This window comes from Macaca mulatta, chromosome 2 (genome assembly GCF_049350105.2).
Source record: "Macaca mulatta isolate MMU2019108-1 chromosome 2, T2T-MMU8v2.0, whole genome shotgun sequence".
Classification (NCBI taxonomy): Eukaryota; Metazoa; Chordata; class Mammalia; order Primates; family Cercopithecidae; genus Macaca; species Macaca mulatta.
The window spans coordinates 96,167,150-96,185,867 of NC_133407.1; the positions used below are offsets into that span (position 1 = coordinate 96,167,150).

General features: G+C 47.1%; 1 protein-coding gene across 1 annotated transcript in view; it reads left to right on the forward strand.

Annotated features, from left to right (window-relative positions):
- The first annotated feature begins 13,775 nt into the window (after positions 1 to 13,775).
- HTR3C (5-hydroxytryptamine receptor 3C) overlaps positions 13,776 to 18,718 on the forward strand; it is a 34,257-nt gene continuing 29,314 nt past the window's right edge. The window contains exons 1-5 of the mRNA XM_077994103.1: positions 13,776 to 13,842; positions 15,418 to 15,584; positions 16,009 to 16,044; positions 16,855 to 16,973; positions 17,552 to 17,721. Of these exons, the coding sequence (XP_077850229.1) occupies positions 13,776 to 13,842; positions 15,418 to 15,584; positions 16,009 to 16,044; positions 16,855 to 16,973; positions 17,552 to 17,721 (559 nt within the window). The remainder of the gene's footprint in view (positions 13,843 to 15,417; positions 15,585 to 16,008; positions 16,045 to 16,854; positions 16,974 to 17,551; positions 17,722 to 18,718) is intronic.

The following is an 18,718-nucleotide window of genomic DNA, read 5'->3' on the forward strand; positions in this document are numbered from 1 at the left end:
TGCTTAAGGAGCACAGCCTTTTGTCACAGCCTGACATATGACTCATTCATCATTAAGTACTTAGAGTGTTAACATAATCCTGCATTACCGTTAAAGTGTCTGTGTTGCAATTTGAGTTGATCTACCCTTAATCATGCTAAGAAAAGAACATAAGGTCAAGGGAAGCACATTTGAAAATGACATCTACTTTACTTGGGAGGAACACAAATGCCCTTGTATGAACTGGAAAGTGCCTTTTCCTAACACTTGCCTTATTATTTTGAAGGTCTCTTCCTAGGGACCACTAGCTGCCTTGCACAAGTAGAGGCTCCACTGTGCCCTTGGACGTGCGAGCTAAGGCATTTGTTGGTTCAGAAAGCACCTATTTGAGAGCAACTTAACTACAACTCGAACATCATATTTTCTTTTTCGCAACGATTTATTTCCATTTCTTTCATTTATTCTGCTACTTTCTGTCTGTAGCTTATATTTCCCAAATCATAACCATCTAGGAGTAAAAATAGGCTCACAAAATGGTTCACTAAATAATATTTCTCTGGCTTCTCCTCTCCACTGCTCTTTCCCAAACTCCTTCGGCTCCCTCTGATCACTGTAGATGCCCAAAGGGTGGCAAGGCTGATAACGTCCACTAGAGGTGCTGCTAGTAGTGCCTGCCAAAAGTTCTACCCCACGTTGGCTGCAAGAGGATCTGCTCTCTCAGAGCCGAAGCCATGGTGGGGACTGGATCCTGGAGCTACAGAGGTTCCCAACTGGATGCTGCAACCCCAGGACCAGCTGTCACTTGCTCTTTTCTTTCAGTTCCACTGGGACTCCGGAGGGGCCCATGGGCATCTGGGGTGTTAAGTCAGAAATACCCTGCAATACTCTGAATCCTTCCTGTCACTCAGGCCCATGGTCTTCAAACCAAATTGTGTCCCTTCATTCTCTTTGTAGGATGCATTTTTGTTTGTTTGTTTGTTTCGAAGGTCTTTTTCTCCTCAGTTTCCAGAACGCTGTCACACATTCTTTTCACCATCACCATCCTCCAGGCATATCCACAACCTGGAGAATACAACCCTCACATTCACCTAAGTAAATTGCTGTGTCTGTCATTATTTTGGCAGTTCCTGTACTCACAGCTTTCTAAAAGGTGGGCCTTCAGAAAAGACACAGTAATAGTAATAATAATAACCACCAGTTATTGAGTTACTAATATGTGGCAGGCACTCTAAGTGCGCTGTATGAATACTTATAGTAACCCTATGAAGTAGGAACCATAGATTCAAAAACCTTTGGAGCCAAATGTGTTTTGGAGTTCGGAATTTTTCAGATTTTAAAAAGGTCATAAGTGTGTATTTATTTACTATGTATTACTGACACCCCAACTAGGGTACGGAGCAGCACCCTGTAACCAAGCACATTAATATTTCTGCAATGAAATATATGAATATTCACACTAGGTGGAAAAAATAAAACTACGAATAGCTTTGCGTCAATTCTGGTCTGGTTTTGCCACCAAATATTTGGCTTTTTTTTTTTTTTTTTTTTTGAGACAGAGTTTCGCTCTTGTTTCCCAGGTTGGAGTGCAATGGCGGGATCTCGGCGCGATCTCCACCTCCCAGGTTCAAGCGATTCTCCTGCTTCAGCCTCTCGAGTAGCTGGGATTACAGGCATCCGCCACCACACCTGGCTAATTTTTTGTATTTTTAGTAGAGACAGAGTTTCACCATGTTGGCCAGGCTGGTCGCGAGCTCCTGACCTCAGGTGATCCACCTGCCTCGGCCTCCCAAAGTACTGGGATTACAGGCATGAGGCACTGCGCCCGGCCGCCACCAAATATTTGTAAAAAATCATTTGGTTTTCCAAGCCGTTTAGATTTTAGAACTGTGGTTTCGTATTATTGTCTCCATTTTTTACCCGTAGAAAATGAAGACAGAGAGGCCAGTTAGTGGTCTCACAAGGCTCCACAGCTAGTTAAGTGACAGAGCTGCAGTTTGACCCGAGGCTGGCTGACTCCTGGAGGCTGGACTCCTAACCTGTCTGCTACACTGCTTTCCAAATTGAGGAGGAAACCCAGAGAGGTGCTCAGAGTCCCATGTGGAGACATCAGTATCACTTCAAGTCTCTATCGGTTGACACTTGAGGAGAATTAAAACAGGAAGAGCAAGGCCCTGATCAGGATCCCAAAGACAAACTTTCTTTTACATTTCCTTTTACTCCCTCCCCTACTTCCCCGAGTCTCACCCCTATCCCTTACCCACTACCTCCCCACCTCTGTCATAAGACCCAGCACCTAAGTTCACTATTTATACTTTCTCCATTCCTTTCTGGAGAGTGTATTTCCCAAATCGACTCTGAGCAATCCATCTTTTCTCTGTGCTCCCTCTGGATTTAGTTTTTTTGCTGCTAATGTACGTTCTACTGCCAGACCCTTGCGGACCTTCCACTCCTATAACCCCATCCTGAGTTGGTCATTCTCACTTAGAAACTCATCCTAAACTTTTTCGGAGTAGCTTGTTTACCCAGCTTTTGAGGGGCTCTGAAATTATTTAAGATCAATTTGCATTATTTTGTCTTCCCCCCATCTTCAGGTACATATTTCTTTCTTTTTCTTTCTTTTTTCCTTTTTTTTTTTTTTGTTTTTTTGTTTTTTTTTTTTTTGAGACGGAGTTTTACTCTGTCACCCAGGCTGGAGTGCAGTGGTGCAATCTTGGCTCAATGCAACCTTCACCTCCCAGGTTAAAGCAATTCTCCTGCCTCAGCCTCCTGAGCTAGGACTACAGGCATGCACCACCATGCCTGGCTAATTTTTTTGTACTTTTAGTAGAGATGGGGTTTTACCATGTTGGCCAGGCTGGTCTCGAACTCCTGACCTCAGGTGATCTGCCCACCTTGGCCTCCCAAAGTGCTGGGATTACAGGCGGGAGCCACCGTGCCCAGCCGGGTACATATTTCTCTGCTTCGTTTCTTCACATTTTCCCCAAAATGTAGCTTTAAGTTTTATTTTAACAGAAAGTCTGCAGTTTATCTTTTTTGACACATGGATTAAGATTCTATATATCTCCTTTTAGTAAGGCATGATATAATTATAGTGATTTTATTTTCTCCACAACCAAAATCTGAACATGTGATCCTAACATCAATGGTAATCGTACAGAACCTTTGAATCTGGAGCTCTCCCACAAAATTAACAGGTGTGCCTGCTGCTTCACTGTTCCACCTATAATAGAATCATATGATAAGTACACTTTGTGCTAATGACTTTCCTTTTGTTATCTGGCAAACCTCTGAAAGGCTTTGCAAGGTAATTTATGACCTCTTTAGAAACCTTGCTTATAGGCACTGGTCCTGCCTGTGCCACCTTGCATTTGATGGCCTGTTTCTGCCTGGCGGCTCCTCACTTTGTCCATTTATCTGCTGTGCTATCCTGTGTTTCTCACATGTTCACTTTCTCATTAGCTAAACCATTATAAGTAGTATTTCAGCCAGGCACGGTGGCTCACACCTGTAATCCCAGCACTTTGGGAGTCCAAGGCAGGCGGATCCATTGAGCTCAGGAGTTCGAGACCAGCCTGGGCAACAGTCTAAACCTCATCTCTATAAAAAATACAAAAAAATTGTCAGGGTACTGTGGCATGCACCTGTGGTCCCAGCTACTTAGGAGGCCAAGGCAGGAGGATCTCTTGAGCCTGGGAAGTCAAGGCTGCAGTGAGCCGAGATCACGCCACTGCACTGCAGCCTGGGTGACAGAGTGAGACCCTGTCTCAAAAAAAAAAAAAAAAAAAAAATCATTTTTCCATGTTTAATCTTTCTTTTGGTTCCGGATTAACTGCACGCTAGAATATTTGTCTCATTATCATGTTTGCTTCCCCTGCCCTTTCCTTCAGGTCTACTCTAAGGTGTGCAGCCACAGGCATTATTTCAAACCTGTCCTTTTTCTCCTCTTCTATTTCTGATTTTCCCTTTGATAACCTCTCTTATTTGACAGTTCGTTGGCACTAGTTCTTTTATACAGCAGGAAAAAACAAAGGTACAGAAGAGAGAAATCTGGCATCTGGCAGTCCTGGGTTTTTAATCTGATGCCATTACTTGCTAGTTGGATCATCTTGGCCAACTGGCTTAACCTTATAAATTTAATTTTTTTTCATTTGTAAAGTAGAGCTAAAATACAGATTAAATTATGTTTCAAATATTGCTATTGACAAATTATTAATAAGTTGATAGAAGCTGCAAAACTGAATGTGAAACAGTAGAGAGCATCCGTTTTTCACGCAGGCTGAAATCTGAAGTGCAAAACAGTCTTCTAGGTGGGAGGCAAGAGACATAAAGAATTACAGACTTCGCGCTCAACCCCCTCCTTTTTCAGACGGGAAAAATGAAGTGGAGAGAAGTGAAGTGACAAATATGAGGTTTTCATCATTCAACAGTGCCTGGGACAAGAACCTGGGCCTGTGAAAGTGGCAGCCACAGGTGAAGGCTTGTCCATCAGCCTTTTTCCCCAGGTGCGGCTCAGGAGGCCCAGGATGCTCCCACTCTCCTGCTCCCAGGCATTATAGCAGCCTGACCTCAGCTTGTGACCCAGCTGGCTATTTGGGTGCTTTAGATGCCTCCTGCTCTCCCAGCTGCCTAGCCCTGGCCAATGGCCTCTGCATGTGATTGCCATCCATCCGGGATGCACAATGGCGGCCTCACAGCCTCCTTCCACCATCAAATTCTGCCCTTGCCAGCTAACATCTATATTCCAAATCTGATCTCCCAGAGTCCCAGATGAACAGAGCCACCAGGGGCCATGCAGTGTGATCCTCTTGGGATAAGCTGAGGAGACAGATATTGGTGCCTGTGATTTGCAAAACTACAGCTGCTGTCCCTACTATTTACCTTGGGATCCAAGCACTGTTCAGGCCCAGGGATTTCACTGATGAAAACCTAGGGACATAATGAACCAGTCAACAATATTCCCTAGCTATGGAATAATAAAAAGAGCAAAGAAAGAGCAATAGAATCAGATTAATCTGGCTACGAATCTGGATTCTACCAATTTCCACCCGAGTGGACACTGAGCAAGTTTTTTGTTTTTGTTTTTTTGTTTTGTTTTGTTTTTAGATAGAGACTCACTCTGTCACCCAGGCTGGAGTGCTGTGACGCGATTTCAGCTCACTGCAACCTCCACCTCCTGGGTTCAAGTGATTCTCCTGCCTCAGCCTCCCGAGTAGCTGGAATTACAGGCACCCACCGCCACTCCTGGTTAATTTTTGTATTTTTAGTAGAGATGGGGTTTCACCATGTTGGCCAAGCTGGTCTCGAACTCCTGACCTCAGGTGATCCACCTGCCTCGGCCTCCCAAAGTGCTAGGATTACAGGCATGAGCCACCGTGCCTGGCCTGAGCAAGATTTTGGACCTCTCTGCAACTCAGTTTCCTTTTCTTTTCTTTCTTTCTTTCTTTGCTTCCTTTCTTCTGTCCTTCCTTCTTTTTCTTTCTTTTTTGACAGGGTCTCACCCAATCACCCAGGCTGGAGGGCAGTGGTGTAATCTCAGCTCACTGCAACCTCCATCTCAGCCTCCCAAGTAGCTGGGACTAAAGGCATGCGCCACCACACCTGGCTAATTTTTGTATTCTTTGTAGAGATGGAGTTTCACCATGTCACCCAGGCTGGCCTCAAACCTCTGAGCTCAAGCAATCTGCCTGCCTCAGCCTACAAAAGTGCTGGGATTACAGGTGTGAGGCACCCCACCCAGCCTCTTTGTTTTGTAAGACAGGGTCTTGCTGGAGTACAGTAGTGCAATCATGGCTCACTGCAGCCTTGAACTCCTAGGCTCAAGTGATCCTCCCGCTTCAGCCTCCCAAGTAACTGGGACTACAGGCATATGTAGAAATGGGGTCTCACTATATTGCCCAGGTTAGTGTCAAACTCCTGGCCTCAAGCGATCTTCCCACTTTGGCCTCCCAAAGTGCTGGATTACAGGTGTGAATCACTACACCCCAGCCTCAGTTTTCCAATCTGTAAAATGAGAATTCTGTAATAATACTGAGGTCTGAAAGCAGTCATGAGGATAAGAATACTGTAAGTAAAGTGCTTAACACTGTATAGGGCACATGGCACAAACTCAATTAGTGGTGGCTCTGGTAGACTATTCTGAGCCTGGCATTTTCTGGAAAGTTAGAGAAGCATTCAGAAATAAAAGGCTGGGGCTGGGCATGGTGGCTCGCGCCTGTAATCCCAGCACTTTGGGAGGCTGAGGCAGGTGGATCACCTGAGGTCAGGAGTTCAAGACCATCCTGGCCAACATGGCAAAACCCCAACTCTACTAAAAAAAAAATACCAAACTTAGCTGGGTGTGGTGGTGCACACCTGTATTCTCACCTACCTGGGAGGCTGAGGCAGGAGAATCACTTGAACCTAGGAGATGGAGGTTGCAGTAAGCCGACACCATGCCACTGTACTCCAGCCTGGGTGACAGAGCAAGACTCTGTCTCAAAAAAGTAATAAAATTAAAAGAGAGAAAGAAAGAAAGAAAAGGCTAGGCCCTGGCTCCAGCCCTCTGAATCCCATCTGCTGCAGACCACAGTGCTTCTACCAACCCCAATCACCCCCAGACTGCACTCAGGACAAAGGCCCACACCCTAGCCACACCACAGAAACAGCAGCTAACTTCTCTGATATGGCCTCAGGACTCCCATGCAGCTCCCAACCACCTCTTACATCTTCCCAGGGTGCCTGTGTCCCCTCCCGTCATGCATAGTGAACTGGCAGTCCAGGCATTTAACAAACATTTATTGACTGTCTGCTAGTACATGCCATATACTGGGGATACAAAAAAGAAGAAGATGTGATTCCTGCTCTCCAAGACATTACAGAGCAGTAGGGGAGATGTATGTGCAAAGAGATGCTTCCAATGTAGGGATCATGATAGAGTTCAGGTATGTGTGGGCATGCATGTGCTTGCAAGAGGAAGGCTTCACAGAAGACCAGATACTTGAGCTGAGCTGAATCTCTAAGAATTGATTGGCCGGGTGCAGTGGCTCACGCCTGTATTCCCAGCACTTTGGGAGGCAGAGGCGGGCGGATCACCTGAGGTCAAGAGTTCAAGCTCAGCCTGGCCAACATGGTGAAACCCCGTCTCTACTAAAATACAAAAAATTGGCCGGGTATGGTGGCCCACGCCTGTAGTCCCAGCTACTCAGGAGGCTGAGGCAGGAGAATCGCTTGAACGCAGAGGCAGAGATTGCACCACTGCACTCCAGCCTGGGCAACAGAGTGAGACTCCATCTCGAAAGAAAAAAAAAAAAAGAATTGATTAGGCCGGGTGTGATGGTTTATGCCTGTGAGCCACCAGCACTTTGGGAGACCGAGGCGGGTGGATCACGAGGTCAAGAGATTGAGACCATCCTGGACAACATGGTGAAACCCCATCTCTACTAAAAATACAAAAAAAATTAGCCAGGCGTGGTGACACGCACCTGTAGTCCCAGCTACTCAGGAGGCTGAGGCAGAAGAATTGCTTGAACCTGGGAGGCAGAGGTTGCAATGAGCTAAGATTACTCCACTGCACTCCAACCTGGGTGACAGAGCAAGACTCTGTCTCAATTAAAAAAAAAAAAAAAAAGAATTGATTAATAGCACAGGAAAACAATGGTAGAAAGTGTATTTTAGATTGAGAAAAATATAGAGGTGTAAAATCATATATTATGTGGCTGGGGGTGCTGTTTCTAATATGGCCCACCCATATTAGAATCACTCATGAATGAAATGGAAATTCCTGAGGACAACTGCCTGCACTTCTGATTTGGAGCCAAGACTGTGATTTAGGGACAGAAGGATGAGGGTAGAGCACATGAGGTAATTCTGATACACATTAAAGATAAGAACAACTCTTTTAGAACATAAAATTCTAGGCAAAAAACGATGGGGAGCTAGGTGGGAGTTACGTCAGGGAGTATATTTTATATCATGCTCAGGAGCTAGATTTCATCATGGAGGCCTATGGTTCTCCAAGTGTGGTCCCAAGGCCAGCTAGCTGCAGAGCAGCAACACCTGGAAGTCCATTGGAAACGCAGATTCTCAGGCCCAACAATTTTAACTACTATCAACAATGGGAGCCATTGAAAGATTTCAAGTATAAGAAAGACAGGGTCAGCCAGGTGCGGTGGCTCACGCCTGTAATCCTAGCACTCGTGAGGCTGAGGCGGGTGGATTGCCTGAGCTCAGGAGTTCGAGACCAGCCTGGGCAACACGGTGAAACCCCATCTCTACTAAAATACAAAAAAATTAGCCAGGCATGGTGGCGTGTGCCTGTAGTCCCAGCTACTTGGGAGGCTGAAGCAGGAGAATTGTTTGAACCCAGGAGGTGGAGGTTGCAGTGAGCCGAGATTATACCACTGCACCACTCTAGCCTGGGTGACAGAGCAAGACTCCGTCTCCAAAACAAATAAAAAAAAAAAAAAAAGACATGGTCAGATTTGCATTTCAAACAAATGAACTCAGAATAATCTAGAAGGATAGATAATGTAGCAAATACCAAACTAGGAGTGAGATCACTAAGCAGGTGACCAGGTGTGAAGCTGGAGGGTTTTGATGGTAATGCACGGTTGCCAGAGAGATTCTTTGCCTTAACTTTCTACCCTCCTGGGAAGGCTGGCTATGCTGCACGAGGCCATTCTCCAACGAGGGCACCTAGAGGATGGGCAGCCCTAGGCAGAAGGAAATGCTTTTCCAGGCAACTCAGGGATAGCTGTTGCAGAGCTGCAACCAAGGTTTAGGGAATTCCAAGGAAACACAAAGGTTTCTGGAAACACCGACACCTGACTTGATGGTATTCTCCAACAGATCTAGGGCTGCCCCCCCAAACATGAAGGCCTTGGAAACCCAGCCCTGCAGTGTCCTTAGCACTGACTCAAACCACCTCTGGCTCTCCTGAGCCTCTGAAGGCCCAAGTGCTCCTGTGTCCAGCCTCTAGCCTTTCTGGAACATCCGATTCTGACTATTCAGCCACCCGGGGTACCCTCAGCCAGAACAAGCTGTGCATCCCAGGCCAGGACAGTACTCACACAGTGCCTCCGCAGGGTGTACGAAACCGATGAAAGGTGACACTTGCCCTCATTTCAGAGTAGAGCAAGCTTTCATGCCTACTCACGCAGACCTTGCCGGCTGGCCTGGCGCCGGACCCCAGCACTGCACTCCTAAATCCAGTGTCTGTGCCCCAACCCTTCTGAAGAAGTTTCACCTTGGTGTCCTAAGGTCTTAGGGAATCTATTGCCCAAACTCCCTATTTCCGATCCCCAGAGTACAGCCCAGCAGACACCAGGTGCCAATACTAAAGTACCTGGACAGGAGTCTCAAGTGTCTGCTGTCAGCCCATACTGGGAGTTTCATGAGAGGGGCTAGGAATTGTCTTGTCAGTCAGAAGAGGGGGTGGGAGGAGAGGAGAGGATGTGATGACCACCCTATTGTCATTTGGGATTTTAAAAAGCATTGAACTTGGCCGGGCGCGGTGGCTCAAGCCTGTAATCCCAGCACTTTGGGAGGCCGAGACGGGCGGATCACGAGGTCAGGAGTTCGAGACCATCCTGGCTAACACGGTGAAACCCCGTCTCTACTAAAAAAATACAAAAAAACTAGCCGGGCGAGGTGGTGGGCGCCTGTAGTCCCGGCTACTCGGGAGGCTGAGGCAGGAGAATGGCGTAAAAACCCGGGAGGCGGAGCTTGCAGTGAGCTGAGATCCGGCCACTGCACTCCACCCTGGGCGACATAGCGAGACTCCGTCTCAAAAAAAAAAAAAAAAAGCATTGAACTTCTAGAATCCCAACTTGCCAAGTGTACTCAAGTGCAGGCAATTTTACCCCTAAGAAGGCCTTTGGCAATCTCTGGAGCCATTATTAATGGTTGCAACTAGGGTGGGGGGATCCTACTGGCAGCTGACGGGCCAGAGTTGCTGCTAAACATCCTCCAAAGAATTACCCGGCCCCAAATGTCAACAGTGTTGAGGTCAAGAAACCCTGCTCTAGGTAACCGCAGGCTCATAGGAATCCTAACTGAACCCAGAATTACCCAAGGAGGCAGTTAAAGCCTAAATTCAGAGGCTCTATTTGCAGATGTTGTCCTGGCCGAGTGCCCAAGAATTCTAGAGATAAGTAAACCCAAGACATAAGCTCCAAAGATGCCCAGAGAAAGAAGACAGTGTGGAGGAAGTCCCTGACCCTTCTACAGTGACCTCTGAGTCAGAGAAGAGCTTCTGAGCCACCATGAAAGCCTATAGCTTGGTTTAGGAAGGACATGTGCTGGGAATTAAAATGGGAGCCATAAAGACTACCCAGGATATTCCAGAGAATGTAGGAATGTAGGGAACACGTATTCCTGATGGCCTCAGAAAAATGACATCTGGGCCAGGTGCGGAGGCTCATGCCTGTAATCCCAACACTTTGGGAGGCCTAGGCGGGCAGATCACCTGAGGTCTGGAGTTTGAGACCAGCCTGGCCAACATGGTTTCACCGTCTCTACTAAAACTACAAAAATTAGCTGAGCATGGTGGCACACGCCTGTAATCCCAGCTAACTGGGAGGCTGAGGCAGAAGAATCTCTTGAACCCTGGAGGCAGAGGTTGCAGTGAGCCAAGATCACGCCATTGCTCTCCAGCCTGGGTGACAAGAGCAAAACTCCATATTGGAAAAAAAAAAAAAAAAAAAAAAAAAGATATCTCCGCTACTGAAGCTCTATGGCTGACCTCCCCTTTCTGAGAGCCCATTGGAGAAGGGACGGAGGAGGCAGGCACTCCCAGGACACACTGTCCAAGTCACGTTGTGACATTGTACTTTGGTCCTAAATGGCTTGATAGGTCAAATCTAAAGGACAGACTTCATGCTCCATTTCTGCCAGGTTGTTCAGTCATCCTCAGTCCCCACTTCCCTCCTTTTAAGCTGAGAATCACCCTGACGATAGGCCATTTTTTCCAGGGTTCCTATACCCTAGATCGACGCCTTGTATAGTCCAAAACCAGGGTCCTAGGATCTCATTTGCTGCTCTCTCTTCTTCAATCCACTTCCGGGGCCACTCACATATCTGGCTTTCCAGATCGGTCCTTGATTGCACCTGTGTTTGACTTGCTTTAAAAGTACATTATGTATAGAACCACCTGGCTGCCTGGCTTGGGAGGGCATCTGTAGCCTGGCCAGTTGCCCCAGCCCTCATGACAACAACTTCCTCCTTGTGTCAGCCAGTACCTTGTGTTGCAGGTGCCAACGTGTCTCCCAGGTGAACCCTTTCAAGTCATGAAAGAACGCTCTAAACCATGAGCAGGTTTCCTTCCTTCTTTCTTTTCTTTCTTTCTCTCTTTCTCCTTCCTTTCTTCCTGCCTTCCTGCCTTCCTTCTCTGTCTCTTCCCTTTCTTTCTTTCTTTCTTTCTCTTTCTTTCTTTCTTTCTTTCTTTCTTTCTTTCTTTCTTTCTTTCTTTCCTTCCTCCTTCCTTCCTTCCTTCCTTCCTTCCTTCCTTTTTTTGAGATGGAGTCACGCTCTGTCACCCAGGCTCAAGTGCAGTGGTGTGATCTTGGCTCACTTCACCTCCCGGGTTCAAGTGATTCTCCTGCCTCAGCCTCCTGAGTAGCACACATCTTTCTCCCTCCCTCCCTCCCTCCATCCCTCCCTTCCTGCTTGCTTGCTCGCTCTCTCTCTCTCTCTCTCTCCTTTCTTATAGAGTCTTGCTCTGTTGCTCAGGCTGGAACATAGTGGCACCATTATGGCTCGCTGCAGCCTTGACCTTCTGGGGTCAAGCAATTCTCTCACCTCAGCCTCCCAAGTAGTGAGAACTATAAGCACACACCAGCACACCTGGCTCATTTTAAAAATTACTTTTTGTCTGGGTGCGGTGGCTCACACCTGTAATCCCAGTAATTTGGGAGGCCGAGGCAGGTGTACCACAAGGTCAAGAGCTTGAGACCATCCTGGCCAACACGGTGAAACCCCGTCTCTACTAAAAATACAAAAATTAGCTGGGCATGGTAGTGCATGGCTGTAGTCCCAGCTACTCGAGAGACTGAGACAAATAATTGCTTAAACCCAGGAGGCAGAGGTTGCAGTGAGCCGAGATTGCGCCACTGCACTCCAGCCTGGGTGACAGAGCAAGACTCCGTCTCAAAAAAATAAATAAATAAATAAAATTACTTTTTGTAGAGTTGGGGTCTCACTATGTTGCCTATGCTGGTCTCAAACTCCTGGGCTCAAGCGGTCTTCCTGCCTCGGCCTCCCAAAGTGGGATTACAGGTGTGAGCCACCATGCCTGGCCTGGAGCAGGTTTTCTAACAATTCCTCTGTTCCCTTCTCTTCCTCCCTTTCTTGCTCCTTCCACTCCAGTACTTCTAGCCACGTTTCTGCTTCTCTTTCTCCCCTCTTTGATTCTTCCTTTCCGTTCAACCTCTGGCTCAGGCTGGCCAAGTTTCCAAATCAGGGAAGAAATTATTTGCAGAGCTGGTAGGTCTGAAGGACTGTGGCTACTGCAAACCTCAAATGGAATCCACTGCAGCCCCCTCCAGTTGCCTTCCTACTTTGGGCCTCTAAGTTATTCCTGCATTTTTCAGCACTTTCTACTTAGGGCTGTCCTGATCATCGATTCTGAACAAAGTTTCTTTTGTATTCTACATCTGGCCCTTCACCCTTTCTGCAAGGAAAAAATGTCCAAGTCTTTCTGGAAATGTAGCTTAGATACTTGAAATAAAAATGCTCCAATTCATTCATTTGAGCCGATTTTTTTTTAATAGGAATGTGGTGACATAAGACATAATATTAACACATGCCAATAATATTGATGTTAGCTGAGATTACTAGTTTACAATAACGCTATGTATTAACACTATTGACAGCACAAAGTGTTACTATCTTAATTTTATGATTTTTTATTATCATGTAATCAATGCATAGCCTAAAAATTATATAGAGAACATTGGTTTGGGGAGAATAAATCAGAAAGGCAGAGACACTGTAAAGAGAAAATCTAGTTAGGGGCTACTGGAAAAGTACAGACACTAGATGATGAATGCATGAACCAAGCTTTATAATTTGGCATTTGGAATAATTCCACTGTCAACAAAAGCTGTAAGATACTTTGGTAAGGGGGCCGGGCTTGGTGGCTCAGGCCTATAATCCCAGCACTTTGGGAGTCCGAGGCGGGCGGATCATGAGGTCAGGAGATTGAGACCATCCTGGCTAACACAGTGAAACCCCGTCTCTAGTAAAAATACAAAAAAGTAGCCGGGCGTGGTGGCGGGTGCCTATAGTCCCAGCTACTCCGGAGGCTAAGGCAAGAGAATCACTTGAACCAGGGAGGTGGAGGTTGCAGGGAGCCGAGATGGCGCCACTGCACTCCAGCCTGGGCAACAGAGTGAAACTCTGTCTCAAAAAAAAAAAAAAAAGATATACTTTGGTATTCATAACCAAATCACTAAGTATTGCCACCTTTCCAAATCTGCAGAGTCCCTGGTCTCAGAAGCACACAATCCTAATTTCCCCAGCCCACATTCTCTCATTAAGGCACATTATTTTGTTTTGGATCTCAGCACACAGCTGCCAAACAGAATGCTTCTCCCCAGTGTCCGCCCAATTTTCTGCCTGCCTGGAGCCCGGAAGGTGCACCTGGGCAGAGCCAACGCAGGACACTTGGTGGGACCTCTCTGGCCACAGGCTCTCACAGGGAGTGGTCACTTGCCATGAGTAGTATTCAAAACCAGCAAGCAAGGTGTGGTCTGAGCTCCTTTAAGCTCCAGCGTTTGGGGGCTCCTGGTGAGTCCCCAGAGAAGAGTCCAGAAAGAAGAATGGAAGGAGGGTGGCCTGCGAGGGGGGGTGTCCTCCTCTGCCTCACTGTCAGTCTTCTGCTTCAAGGTAAGATGGGACAAGAACAGGGAAGACCAGAATGTGGTTCTGAGGGACACCTGGACTCACCTCTAGCACTTGGAGGGCATTCAGAATGAACGTGTTAAATATTTCTTCCATAATGTCTGTGTCCTGATTTCCTTTTGCTGACAGGTAGAAAAACATTTCACTGATGAGTACAAACAGACTTTCTCTATTCCTGCCTGCACAGGGATCTATCAAACCGTCTCATTTCACCACTTCTCCAATTCCACCTTTTCACCGACTTCTGATGCTCCTCTGCCTCAACCCTCTTCCCCCCTCCTTGTCTCTGTTTCTCTTGATGTGATATCTATGGGAAGAGTAGCTGCTGATTTTAAACATGCCCTGAGGGAGGGGACAATCTGAGGTGGAAATGAGTAGATATTTTGCTTCCATGAAGTAATATTTGTTCCCAATCTGGGCACGTACCTTAAATATTATGGAAAGAGATGGAGATAGAGAGAAGGAGGCAGAGAAAAGAACCATATAATGATGGCAATGGGGCAAAGATGCCACTCAGGTACTACCCAGATGGCTCCCTGGCCGTGGCCAAGAGACGATATCTGCACCGGTCTCACTTTGTGGTTTTTTGTTTTTTGTTGTTGTTTGTTTTTTGACATGGAGTCTCACTCTGTTGCCCAGGCTGGAGTGCAGTGGCGTGATCTCGGCTCACTGCAACCTCCGCCTCCCAGGTTCAAGTGATTCTCCTGACTTAGCTTCCTGAATAGTTGGGATTACAGGCGCACACCACCACACCCAGCTGATTTTTGTATTTTTAGTAGAGATGGGGTTTCACCATGTTGGCCAGGATGGTCTCGATCTCTTGACCTTATGATCCACCCACCTCGGCCTCCCAAAGTGCTGGGATTACAGGCATGAGCCACCGCGCCTGGCACACCGGCCTCATTTTGTGACTGAACAAATGCTGTATGCTCAGTGATGTCACCTCATGATCCCAATGCTAGAAATAACCCACAAGATAACTGAGGTCACTAAATCTGAGAAGAGCAAAATGAATGCATAGCACCAAGGTAAGCACCTAGTCAGATACCTACTACATTTCCCATATCTACCTAGTAAGCACAGTTGTGTAAAATGTCTCTTATCCTCTTGATAAATCAGTTCTTGCCTTCAGTAGACCTAAGATCCTAAGAGTTAGAGAGAGAAATGCATTAGCATCGATTTTTAGGTGACCTGGACCACAAGATTTGGGCAGTTCTACTGCTAGGTGAGCCAAGAGCCTTGCGACGGGTACATTAAAGGACTCCTGGAAGTAGCTGCCATTGCACTTAAGCCAAGTTTTCATACAGATTTGGGCAAACTTTGCATGAGGATGAAACAATGGGAATGAGAATAGAGCCCTGACCTCAGCTCACCACATCAACTTCCACCATTTGCCTACCAGCCCAGCCCATCATCCCCCAACCATGGCCTTGGGAGTCTTGGCATGGGAAGGAGGGGCTCACCTGCTCCTCTCAGTATATCCCCTATTTTGTCTCTCTGCAGAGAGACTCCAGCCCTGGAAATAGAGTCCCTCTCTCACAGAGTCTCTGCTCTCTATAGGAAAAGGCGACGCTTTTACCATCAATTGCTCAGGCTTTGACCAGCATGGGGTTGACCCTGCTGCCTTCCAAGCAGTGTTTGACAGAAAGGCCTTCTGTCCATTCACCAACTACAGCATCCCTACCCATGTCAATATCTCCTTCACCCTGTCTGCCATCCTGAGAGTGGTGAGATTTAGTCCCTGCATCTTTCCCATGGCTTCTAATAAGGAACAAGGACCCTCTGCCCTGTCAACCCAACATGGCCCTGGCCCCGTGGTGAACAAGAGGTACCCTGGATGGATTTAACACAAGTTAGATGGTTTTCCTATGCAATGGAGAGGCACAAAGAAGAATACTACAGTGATATTTTTTCAGGAAGCCATTTGTCTTTGAATCCTGTCGTTTCTAGAATTCTCTAGAAAAAAGTAGTCTGTATATTAATTAAAATCAGAATTGCCCGTAGACACAAGGGAAACAAGTGAGGAAAAGACAATTCAGCATCTACAACAATGCCTGACCCAATAAATTAGTAAATATTGGTGGGAATATGAGGTGGACATGGGCCAAACCTTTTTACACTAATAATCCTGCATGGAAATTTCCTCGTCAGGATGCACAGCTCCAGCTGCTGACGTCATTCCTGTGGATGGATTTGGTAAGGCAGATTCAAGTATCTCCTCCCCACTTCATTTATAATTTTAAGCCTGAGGAGTTAGAAGTGACTTAAAGGGGCCAGGAGCGGTGGCTCACGCCTGTAATCCCAGCACTTTGGGAGGCCGAGGCAGGTGGATCACCTGAGGTCAGGAGTTCGAGACCAGCCTGACCAACATGGTAAAACTCCATCGCTAATAAAAATACAAAAATTATCTGGGTGTGGTGGCAGGTGCCTGTAATCCCAGCTATTCGAGAGGCTGAGACAGAAGAATTGCTTGAACCAGGGAGGCAGAGGTTGCAGAGAGCCAAGATTGTGCCACTGCACCCCAGCCTAGGTGACAAGAGCGAAACTCCATCTCACACACACACACACACGCACAAAAGTGACTTAAAAGTTTTCTAGTTCAAACCTCTACCCAAAGTATAACTTTTTCTGGGATCTGGGACAAAATAACTCCATGTAGAATTGGACTCACCGTGGGAACCTAAACCTCCCCGGGAATCTTAGGAAGGAAGAAATAGCAACTCAAAAAAAAAAAAAAATGCTAAGTGGTTGCAGGCCAATATATTGGTGTGGTCCTAGCTCCAAGTGATTTTAGGCCATATTTAATATCTACCTGGCAAAAGCCTATCAAGGGGCACTTTTCTGGTGACACTTTGTTAAATCAAGAATGGGGGTGATAGGCTGTGGTCATTAGGGTCACAAATAGGAGTGGGAGGATCAAGGTGTAAAGAAGAATGGAAAGGGTGGGAGAGGCCGACAGGAGAAGCTCACCATCACTCACCTCTGTCCCTCACTGCCCTGATGCTGGTGTGGGACAATCCTTTCATTAGTTGGAACCCAAAAGAGTGTGTTGGCATCAATAAACTCACGGTATTAGCTGAAAACCTGTGGCTCCCAGACATCTTTATCATGGAATCGTGCGTATCCAGGCTGGGGAAGCCAGCATGAAACCTCATCTGCCAAGAACAGCCTAGGGTCAGCACAGGGCATGGGGCCACCAAAAGATTCAGGCACACAGTCTCGACAAACCGACTTCCACAAATCACTACAAGTAGAAGAGGCGAGAGAGTGACATTAAAGAAAGAGCCCAGGGCCAGGCGAGGTGGCTCACGCCTGTAATCCCAGCAATTTGGGAGGCCGAGGCAAGTGGATCACCTGAGGTCAGGAGTTCGAGACCAGGCTGACCAACATGTTGAAACCATATCTCTAATAAAAATACAAAATTAGCCGGGTGTGGTGGTGGGCGCCTGTAATTCCAGCTAATCGGGAGGCTGAGGCAGGAGAATTGCTTGAACCTGGGAGGCAGAGGTTGCAGTGAGCCGAGATTGAGTCACTGAACTCCAGCCTGGGCAACAAGAGTGAAACTTTGTCTCAAAAACAAAAAATAAATAAAAAGAGAAAGAGCCTAGAAGGAGAGCACAGCAGGGGAGGCCCTGGAAGGAAGGGAGACAAGAGCTGATAAAGCCTCCATCTCTTCCCTTCCTTCCCCAAACAGCATGGATGTGTCTCAGATGCCTTCAGGTCTCACTGCCTATATCAGCAGTGAAGGTCAAATAAAGTACAATAAGCCAATGAGGGTGACCAGCATCTGTAACCTGGACATCTTCTACTTCCCTTTTGACCAACAGAACTGTACCTTCACCTTCAGTTCTTTCCTCCACACAGGTAAGTGTGACACATTTTGGTAGCTGTTTAAGATTCAGGGAAAGACATTTGAGTGGTGTAGGTATCGTTAGTAAAGGTTTTGGATCAGTGTTGCTCCACTCTGGTGGCCTAACAAAGCTTTTTGAAAATACCAATAACTGTCCAGGCACAGTGGCTCACACTGTAATCTCAGCACTTTGGGAGGCAAAGGCGGGACGAACGCTTGTGCCCAGGAGTTTGAGACCAGCCTGGGCAACATAGTGAGACCTCGATCTCTACAAAATATAAAAAGAATTAGCCCCAGCTACTTGGGAGGCTGAGGCAGGAGGATCATTTGAGCCACAGAGGCTGAGGCTGCAGTGAGCTGTGATTGCACACTGCATTCCAGCCTGAGTGACAGAGTGAGACTCTGTTTTTAAAACAAAAAACAGGGCCGGGTGCGGTGGCTCATGCCTGTAATCCCAGCACTTTGGGAGACCGAGGCAGGCGGATCACAAGGTCAGGAGATTGAGACCATCCTGGCTAACACAGTGAAACCCTGTCTCTACTAAAAGTACAAAAAAAAAAAAAAAATTAGCCAGGCGTGGTGGCGGACAGCTGTAGTCCCAGCTACTTGGGAGGCTGAGGCAGGAGAATGGCATGACCTGGGAGGCAGAGCTTGCAGTGAGCCGAGATCGTGCCACTGCACTCCAGCCTGGGCGACAGAGCAAGACTCCGTCTCCAAAAAGAAAAAAAAAAAAAAACAGGCCGGGCGCAGCGGCTCACGTCTGTAATCCCAGCACTTTGGGAGGCCAAGACCGGCGGATCATGAGGTCACGAGATCCAGACCATCCTGACTAACACAGTGAAACCCCGTCTCTGCTAAATATACAAAAAATCAGCCGGTCATAGTGGCGGGCGCCTGTAGTCCCAGCTACTAGGGAAGCTGAGGCAGGAGAATGGTGTGAAACTCGGGAGGGAGAGGTTGCAGTGAGCCGAGATTGCACCACTGCACTCCAGCCTGGGCGACAGAGCGAGA